This window comes from Thamnophis sirtalis, unplaced genomic scaffold (genome assembly GCF_051295495.1).
Source record: "Thamnophis sirtalis isolate CommonGarterSnake01/CBP01778 unplaced genomic scaffold, rThaSir2_p1.2 scaffold_4, whole genome shotgun sequence".
NCBI classification, from domain to species: domain Eukaryota; kingdom Metazoa; phylum Chordata; class Lepidosauria; order Squamata; family Natricidae; genus Thamnophis; species Thamnophis sirtalis.
Window position 1 is genome coordinate 120,699,655 of NW_028261384.1, and position 9,906 is coordinate 120,709,560.

The window sequence follows — 9,906 nt, forward strand, 5'->3', positions numbered from 1 at the left end:
AGAAAGATTAGACACAGGATAGACAACTCAATTTATTATAAAATGCAGCAGTTCATATAAAACGTGGTATCAAACAAGCATTATAAAAATCAATAGTATTTTAAAAAAACACTAAAAAGAAGTGCAAAGTTTTAAGTGTCTTGGCAACAAAAGTTAATTTTGCCAACGTGAGCAACAGTTTACTATATTAACCATCCCTTGCAATCTCCTACATTTTATCATGCATCCAGTTACAAATCTCCTTTATTTAGAAATCTAAGATCCCTTAACGCAATTTGATTTCAAAACAAATACAGTTGATATTCTGGCAGTCTGGGGGCTGGTATGTACAGGCACAGTCACAAAGTGGACACAGGCGGGGAAAGGAGCAACTTCTTGGTTCCAAGCCCTGTTGGGAAGTGAAAAATCACATGTTGTTAAGCCACAGAATGTTCTCCATCGAAATCTACTAATCCCTTCAAACTGAAGACATGGAGCAATATTGCCGAGTGATTAGCATAAAGCTGCTGGAATTGTGATCTGATAATAGGCAGCATCAAGGACATCAGCTGGAAGCCACTTTGAATGCTGAGATTCCTTTTCTTTCAGTGTTTCTATCTCAGTGAAGAGTGAGATGAATTGCACTATTTTCCTACTTGGGAACAATCAATTAAATTGATACTGTACAAGTAGTTCTCGATTTATGGCTAGTTGCTCAGCAATTATTCAAAGTTATGACAGACCTCCCCAGGGCTACTTATGACCTGGTTCCAAAGTTCCAATGGCCAACCCTCTCTACCATTATGTGACCAGACATCAGGTCATATTTATGATCATTTGCGGCTTCCTGCAGTCACCTGAACATGTTTTATGAGATTTTTGCTGAAACCCAATATTTACCCTCTGGTGTTCAGCAAAAAATGGTCCATAGCAAACAATGGGTTTGCTTTACAATCGTGGGGTTTGCCTTACAACCACCACAATCAGGTCCTATTTTATGACTGTCGAAACTTACGACCATAATGGGCAGGTTGTAAATCAAGAATTACCTGTATTCTATTCATTGTTAAGCATGAACTCATGATTATCACTTCACTATGTATTGGCTTTATTTCTCAGTCATTTATGCTTCTCAGCTCAAAATTTAATTAATTTTCCTTGGCTTTGAGATGACATCTCATTCTTAAAACAGATACTGTCTGTTTTATTGAGAAGGGCATTTTTTTAAAGCAATCCTATTTGTAAAAGGTAGCAAAAAGTGGGGTTCAATTAATTTAGTACTTTTTATTAACTGATGTAACTTTTCCTACGTACAAACCTAGGCATCCGGAAATTCTGATTTTCTCCATGGCTAGAATCTTTGTTCTAGGAGGCTGCTGTCTTCTCTATAATAATCAGAAATCTAGAGATATATTTATAGCATGACTGGTATATTCTTGGATAATCTGGTTCCATCATAAAATGAAGGCCACTCAAGAATACACGTAGTCCTCACTTAATAATGGAAGTTGGGAGAAGCAGCCCCATTGCTAAGGGATACAGTCATAAAGTGGAACGTCATGTGGCCATGACAATTTAAGACTGGGGCAGACTTCTCCAGCACTACATGTGAGATGGAACTTATGCAGATGTTGTTTGGGGATGGTTGCATAGGCATTCCTTTTATATGTCAGTAAATTTGTAGGAGGTCCCCAAACAGCAAAGCACAGAAGTGGAAGTTGGATCAACCAATCAACATACAGGATGTGCATCTCAGCACAAACATGCAGTTGGGATTTGGGAGGTGTTTGCATTGACGCATCTGCAGCCCTCTGCAATCTCCACTTACTCATCAACCCCTTTGCCATGTAGTATGTGGCAATGGCTACAGGCAGTTGTGAGCAACTCTAAATTGGCAGTTGCGGCAGTCTCTCATTTGTTGTCATTAGGTGAATCTTGTGCAGTTACAGCATCAATGCAGTACTGCCGGCAGTTCAATTCTCACCGGCTCAAGGTTGACTCAGCCTTCCATTCTTCCGAGGTTGATAAAATGAGGAGCCAGATTGTTGGGGGCAATATGCTGATTCTGTAAATCGCTTAGAGGAGGCTTTAAAGCACTATGAAGCGGTATATAAGTCTAAGTGCTATTTCTATTTGCAACTTCTTGTCAGTTTCCTCATTGATTTTGCCCAGTGAAACTCAGCAGTGAAGGTCACATTACTGCAGGATGCTACAACGTTGTAATTACGAATCAGTGGCCAAGTGCCTGAATCATAATCACATGACTGCAGGACACTGCAATGGTTGCAACCAGGAAGACCTATTACAAGTGCCTCTTGTGCAGCACTGTTGTAACTTTGAATGGTCACTAACAATGGTCTTCAATGAGGACTATCTGTATAGAGAAATAAAGCTGCTCCCCAATTTAAATCCAACACCAGCCTTGCCCTTTGGATATTGTCTTGGCCCAAATCCAGAAAAAACATAATTTCCAATCTTTCGATCCTACTGATCTACAGCCGTCTGGAATAATTTTGCAAAATTTAAAAAAGACACAAATTGGACCAAAAATACATTTTCCCTTTTATGGACACCCTTAACATTTTGTAAAGGCTGGAAGTTTTTCTGTAGATATTCAACACAGCCCTAACAATTGATTATCTAACCAGCTATCTTCTTACTCAAGAAAAAAAGGGCATTGAGAAAACTCACATTAGCACAAGAACAGCAGTGATCTAGACAATGGGTTGGAGTGGGAAGGGCACAGTTGCATGATTCAGCACAAGCCATACAGCATTCACACATAGTTGGCCAAGACTGCTTCTCACAGGAACAGCAATTGGCACAAAAACCTCTGGCCTGAGAAGCAGTATTAAAAAAACAAAACAAAAGGTATACCTTAATTGCAAAAAAACAATTTCATCTCTTATTTTTGCTCACTGGTCAAAACTCATTTATACTCAAAACTCATTATATAGAATTTTTTTTCTTGGATTTTACATATTGCAAGTTACAGTACCCCTCGACTTGTGACCACAAGTGAGCCCAAAATTTATGTTGCTAAGTGAGACAACTGAGTTTTGTCCCATTTTACAACCTTTCTTGCCACAGTTGATAAGCGAATCATTGCAGTTTTTGAGTTAGTAAGATAGTTGCTAAATGAATCTGGCTTCCCTATTGACTCTGCTTATCCAAAGGTTACGAAAAGTGATCACATGATCCCAGAACACTGTGACCATCATAAATATGAACCAGTTGCCAAACGTCTGAATTTTGATCACGTGGCTATGGGGGACACTGCAACGGTTGCAAGTGTGAAAAATGGTCACGAGCCACCCTTTTCAGTGCCCTTGTAACTTTGAATTGTTATTAATCAAGTGGTTGTAAGTCGAGGACTAGCTGTAATCCTTAAGTGTCTAAGCAGCAAAATGCATGTTGGCAATCTTTGGAGAAAAGCTAAGGTAAGACTACGTAAGGCAACAGTGGAAAACAGATCTGACTATATGGAGTAACTGATGCAATCTGCGTGAATGAGAATCCAGTCAGGAATTTCATAAGATTAATGCCTAAATGTATTATTTTTGCTCATTTTCTAACTGCTGAAATAAGAGTAGTATTAATATGGAAAATAGCTCAAATCTTATCCATCCTTTCTTCTCTAAATCCCCAACTGCTGACTGTCTCTTATCGTTTCTCCCAGTTACCAGTAGGCATTGTCTGAGGACCAGGACCAGAATGAGGAGCAGCAGGTAGGAGCCAACAACCAAGAAAACGATGGCAGGGAGGGGCAGGAACAAGGTGGCAGCAAAGGGGAGATCTGGTGGAGGATTCAGCGGTGGAGTCTGCAAGATGGAAAAAGTCAAAAGTAGGTTGACAGTAGGAGGGGTGAGGAGTAAAGGAGGTATAAAGGGAGTTGCATGCAAGACCATTTAAGTCCAATATCTGATTTTTATTTACTTATTTATTTAATGTGTATCTCACCTTTATTATTCTTATAAACAAGTCAAGGTGGTGAATAATGTCCAGCATACCTTTCTCCTCCTATTTTCTTCACAGTAACTCTTTGAATGGGTTGAGCTGAGAGAGGAACTGGACCAAAATCACTCACCTGGCTTTTTTAACAAAGGTGGGATTTGAACTTGTGGTCTTCTGCTTCCTAGCCTGATGCCTTAACCATTAGACCAAACTGGCTTGTTTGGTAAACTTCAACTAAACATTAACAAATCAAACAGCTTTGACTGGAAGTCTTTATACCAAATGTATAACTCCTCCAATAATCAAAAGTTTGGAAGTCAGGTAATCTTTCAGCTTAATGCTCTAAATACAACTGTAGCACATATTATGATATGCTTAGTGCATTTTGTGTCATATGTCAAGACAGACACAGACTTCAACGGATATCAGTAATTAGAACTGCAGAAAAAACAATTGTTACCAACCCGCCTTCCATTGAGGACCTGTATACTGCATGAGTCAAAAAGAGGGCTTTAAAAATAACTACAGACCTCTCACATCCTGGAGATAAATTGTTTCAACTTCTACCCTCAAAACGACGCTAAAGGGCACTGCGCACAACAACAACTAGATACAAGGACAATTTCCCCCCAAATGCCATCACTCTGCTAAACAACTAATTCCCACACCAGTGTCAAATTATTTACTAAGTAAATACTAATTATTTATTAAGACTGTATTACTATTATTCTTCTCATCCTTCCTTTTATCTATGTCCTCCCTCTTATGACTATAACCATGATGCTTGTATCTTTACAATTTATACTGTTTCATTTGTTTTTTGGTATGATTTGATTGCTTATTAGTAACCTATGAATATCACTAAGTGCTGTATCTTATGATTCTTGATAAAACAAAATTCTTTTTTCTTTTTATATACACTGAAAGCATACGCACCAAAGACAAATTCCTTGTGTGTCCAATCACACTAGGCAAATAAAGAATTCTATGATATTCTATTTCACAACCCTCAATGTTCAAAATACTTAGGTTTGAACTATGGGCTTCTAAGATAAGTGATGTGTAAGTATATTTATGAAATGCAGTTCCATTCCTATGGTAAGCTAGAAAACGAGAATTATTGAACAGATCTAAGATAGGTGCTGCACTTACTGCCATTCCTCAGTTGGAAAATGTGTCTGGAGGCTCCATAGATTTCAAACAGCCTTAAGAGAAATAGAATATTGTCAATAACTTGCACCACATAAACATAATGGGACTGATAAAAAACCAGTCAGGACTTAAGACACAATTAATCCAAGTTCCTATTTGCACATACATACATTCTTCTCAAGTAGCATAAATCTGAAAAAAGGCAAGCCCTATTCAAAAGCAGAGTACCAATGACCTTATTTATAACTTTTATATGCATCTGAGATTTTAATAATGAATTTGTAATGAAAATATAAAACATTTTCCAGTTCCATTACGATTGCTGGATCCAAATTCAACCGCTGTCTTTACTGGGCGCAATTTCCTAGCCCAAATTGCTGCACAATTTCCCAAATTGCTTCCCTGGTGGTGAATATTAAATAAAAAATATTAAATTAAATATTATTAAATATAATAATATCAATATTAAATATTATTAATGTGTTAAATATATTAAATAAGCTATTAAATTAAAAAAATCGCACCCTGGAATGGTGTTTTTCAATTTAGGCACTTTTAAGCTATATAAGACTTCAACTCCCAGAATTCCCCAGGCAGCAATGGCTGGCTGGGAAATTCTGGGAGTTGAAGTCCACATACATCTTAAAATTGTCAAGTTTGAAAAAACACGGCGCTAGAAAGTACCAAAGCATCCTTAACCCGGCCTTTCTTTCTCAAGCCCCATAACTGGTTAAACCGTTTCCTATCACAGCATTCACCCTATGGATGTTGCTCAAGGAAGATGCTTAGGGAGTATCTATAAGCATCGAGATTGCACTATGCGCTTCGCGAGCCAATCAACAACCCCGCAAGGAAGTTGCCCCGATTTCCCGCCAGGAATACTTTATTGCTTCCCGAACTTCTCCGGGTCGCTCCTTCTCTCGGCCTAACCTCTCATGGTTGCTCCGGAGAAAAGGACCGAGTTAAAAAAAAAGCTGGATCTAAATTAAAACCGCGTTGCTCCGTTACCAAGGTAACTAGTTCCACCCCAACGCTATGGTAGGTTCCTACGGGTTCCCATCGCGACCAAATGTCTGAAGTCGTGTTGGCTCGCGGAAGAGTCCAAGGAAGCAGTGATGTCATTGAGAAATGCTTCCCATATATCAGTTCTGGGTCATCCGCCATGTGAAGCGGAAAACTCCGTTCCTCTTACGTTTTGGCAACTGCCTCCGAAGTGACGTCAGTGGGGAGTGGCAGGAAGAGGAGGATTTTTTTTCATCGATTATCATAAAGGGGAGGGCAATATTTCAATGTTTATAGAGAACGGAAACTTTTCCTATTCCACCAGCAGCATAAATTATATATTTATTCTTATATTTCTAAAAATTCAGGACAAAGGATCGTTGTTTCTTTACTGTTTAATCTATACAGAATGCATCAGCTCTTTTTTTTTTACAAACCCACCCAGCAACAAGACTGCTCTTGGGCGGGCCCTTCGAGCATTATGGCCACCAATCATAATCCCAGAATGATGGGGTGGAGTGGGGAAGATACAAAATATGTGTTTCAATTGGGAGTTCATAGCGGCCTCTGGCGGCTGTTCCTCCGCATGCCACGCCTGAGCATTTGCCTCGTTCTAAAGAAGCTCTCCGTTTTTACGGTACTGCGCAAGCGTTTACCACTAAAGATTCATCCTTTTAAGTAGAGAAATACAAAGAAAGCCACTTTCAGATTTCATTCTGACATTTTCCACGTTTCTCATTCTGTAGGTTTATATGCAAGTGTGCAAGCTACACCGGTTTTAACTTTTGCACTTTTCAGTCTTACAGTTAACCAGTCTTATCGATATTAGATCGTTGCAAAGTGAGATGGGCGGCATATAAACTACATATAATCCTAAAATAATTATTTTTACTGTCTACATCAAGACTCTCTAGCAAAAATAATAATAATCCTAGAATGGAAACCCTTTTCAATGCTTTTACATATATGTGAAAGCTGTTTTTAAGGTGAAAATGGTTTCTTGGGTGAAGTTAATGCATTTTGCTGCCAAAAGCTTCGAAGTGCTAGTCATTAGATAGAAACTACGCGCTACCGTGCTCTGCCTAAGAAGAACTTTGTCTTCTATGCAAGAGTTTTCTGCACGGTAGCATTGTCGACTTAATAACTCATATGGAAGGAAAATCTTAAAATTGATACAAAACAACAATTTCAGTACATTTTGAATAGTATATTGTTTATTATTAAATATGAAATATTTCCGATGTATCTATCAACATTAAATGTATTCTTAAATTATATTTGCTTTATTGATTTTATAGAGGTTTGATGGTGGTGAGGCGCCCTATAGTGGAGGCATACAAGTTTAATCCATTAATTTCTCCTATAGAAAGAGAAAGCCTGTTGATCTTCCAGGTGGCCTATTCAATCACCCTGTGTGCCCAGAACATGAAGCCAAAAAGAAACTCAGGGAAACAAATGACATGGCGACCCCATTTCTGGTAGAACCCATTGGTTCTTTTAACTTTTCCTTTTCCAGTCTCTACCTTGAAGAGAGGCTACCATGTTGCGCATGCGCAAAAATCGTCTTCCCGCCTCTCGTTGCAGCACTTTGTCGTTGCTATGGGAACGGCAAACTTTCACCGTGGCGGCCACAGGGTATTCTGGGATCCGAGAGAGGCTCGTGGCAGGTGGGCGGGAGGGTAGAGAGGAGCGGGCTTTTCATTGGCCAGCATGTTTAAGGGCCCTGAGGCTGCTCCGCAGGAATTCAAGTGTGCCAAACACCACTCGTTTAATGAGCCCCCTAAACTGGCGGAGGCGGGGAGGAGGCGGGGCTCACGATTCAAATTGACTCAGTCGGAAGGGAGGGAGAGATGCTTTCCCGATCCTTAAAAGCCGTTAAGCCCCAGCACATCTGGCTATGACGTCACCTCAGGAAAGTGTTTAGCATTGCATCACTTTTCTGGAAGGTTGAATTCCTTGAAGCATGATTCCGACTTTTAACAAACAAATGCATTTGTCTGGAGGGTTCAACTTTTCTATACTTTTTGGTGTTTTCTACGCTAACATGGTAGACTAATCATGTACTAATCATTTATTTAAACAATTTTGTTAAAGGTTACAAATATGAAGATAAAAAACTAATCCAAACGAAGAAAAATCTAAAAGGTAAAGAAAAAGAGAAGTGCAAAGAGATAGAAAAAAATAAAATGAATAAATGAAAAGAGGTATTAAAAAATGACTTCTCCCCACCGCTCTCCAGATAAGTAGAAACAGTATAGCAAACTAATACCTTCTCTTTTATTTCAATTTTAAAAATTATCTCATATCTCATTCCTTATCAATGATCAAATTATAAAAACTCAGGTTTTTTTAATATATTTTTATTTTGAATACAAATAATACAAACATAATACATCTAAATACAAAAAAGGAAAAATACAAATATTGCACCCCCAGACCAATTTTTCCTTATATTTCTACAAGTAAGAGATATACAATATATTCCAATTGTGCTCTTATCCCCTCTAAAACAACATATATTATTGACTAGACTTATTCCCTTTGCCTTCCACAACACTCTATAAAATACCCTCATATTTCATTATAATTGTTTAATTGCCCCTTTTTTAAATTTAATTTCTGTTGTTAATTTATCATTTATTACATTCTCCAGATTTCATTATATTACAATTTCTTTGAATATCCCAATTTCATCCCCAATATTTAGCCATCACTAATCTAGCTGTCATTGTAAAATTTATAATCAACTCCTGTTTGTTTCATTTATATCCTGTTTTTCCACCAGCAACATTAATGCAATCCTCTTGAACATATCTAAATTTACATTCAAAAGTGCTCTAATTTTCCTAAACACCATATCCCATATTTTTGTGCACTGCCACAATCCCACCACGTATGTTTATATGTTCCAATCTCTTTCTCGCACCTCCAATAAAATATTTGTATATTTAACATCTATTTGATTTAATTTACATGAAAACTCAGTTTTAATCAGCTAAAAGTGATGAAGAGTTACCACAAATAATAACTTATTTTAACTTTAGTCAACTGAATCCATTTTGTATTCCAAGTTATCACTTCCTCTAAAAAGAAAAGCAGAAGGAATCCCTCCCCATTTATATACACATCTTTAAAGCCTTATCATTCAGTCCTGGTCATTAATAGTAAACAGGAACCACAATGCATATATTTTAACCCTGATCAAATAAGTTCACTTAACTTCCATTTATTTTTTAAAAGCATAATCTTTAATCCAATCATATGATATCCCACAAATTGATTTCTTATCACTTTATCTTCTTTCAGGAACAGCTTCAGTAGTTCAACACATCCTTTTTATAAAACCAAATAAGGCTTTCAAAAATTATTCTTCTGATTTGTTATTTGTATGTCCTCTTTAATTATTAAGACATTAGCTGGTTTCAAATGTAAACCCATTATAGCATCCCTTTCAATACCATTCTTGTTGTTTGGTATAAATCTATTTTGAAACCCACAGCATCTTTTTCCATTTTGAATCAGCCCTAGTATCTGTTCAGTAAAATCTGTCCTTCTTCTATATCCTCTGATAAATTCATTTTTATTGTATCAGACAATCTTGTAACCACTTTCTGAGTACATTGTTCCCAAACAACCAGTTTCTTCTATAGTCAAATATTATTGCTCCATTGTATTTAATATTTTAATTGTAAGGCTTAATTCTCTCTGGTTCCCTCTGTCAACCTTCAAAGTTCCCACATCATATGTTTATTTTCCAATTAGCATTTTTCCCCATGGGAGGATATTTTACAGTTAATTTGAAAACCTTCAGGTATTTTT

General features: G+C 37.5%; 1 protein-coding gene across 6 annotated transcripts; it reads right to left on the reverse strand.

The window, feature by feature from the left end:
• Positions 1-19: 19 nt before the first annotated feature.
• On the reverse strand, positions 20-6,202 carry LOC148046336 (uncharacterized). 6 transcript variants are annotated; one of them, XM_087713996.1, is made up of 5 exons: positions 6,094-6,202; positions 5,086-5,138; positions 3,663-3,800; positions 2,671-2,817; positions 20-388 (listed from the first exon to the last, which is right to left on the reverse strand). In XM_087713996.1, the coding sequence occupies exons 2-5, from the start codon at positions 5,089-5,091 to the stop codon at positions 266-268; spliced, it is 414 nt and encodes a 137-aa protein (XP_087570122.1). In that variant the 5' UTR covers positions 5,092-5,138; positions 6,094-6,202; the 3' UTR covers positions 20-265. The 6 variants fall into 6 exon arrangements, with proteins under 6 accessions (XP_087570122.1, XP_087570120.1, XP_087570121.1 ...); XM_087713994.1 differs by having other exon boundaries at positions 6,016-6,160; XM_087713995.1 differs by lacking the exon at positions 6,094-6,202 and adding an exon at positions 5,968-6,034.
• Positions 6,203-9,906: the final 3,704 nt, after the last annotated feature.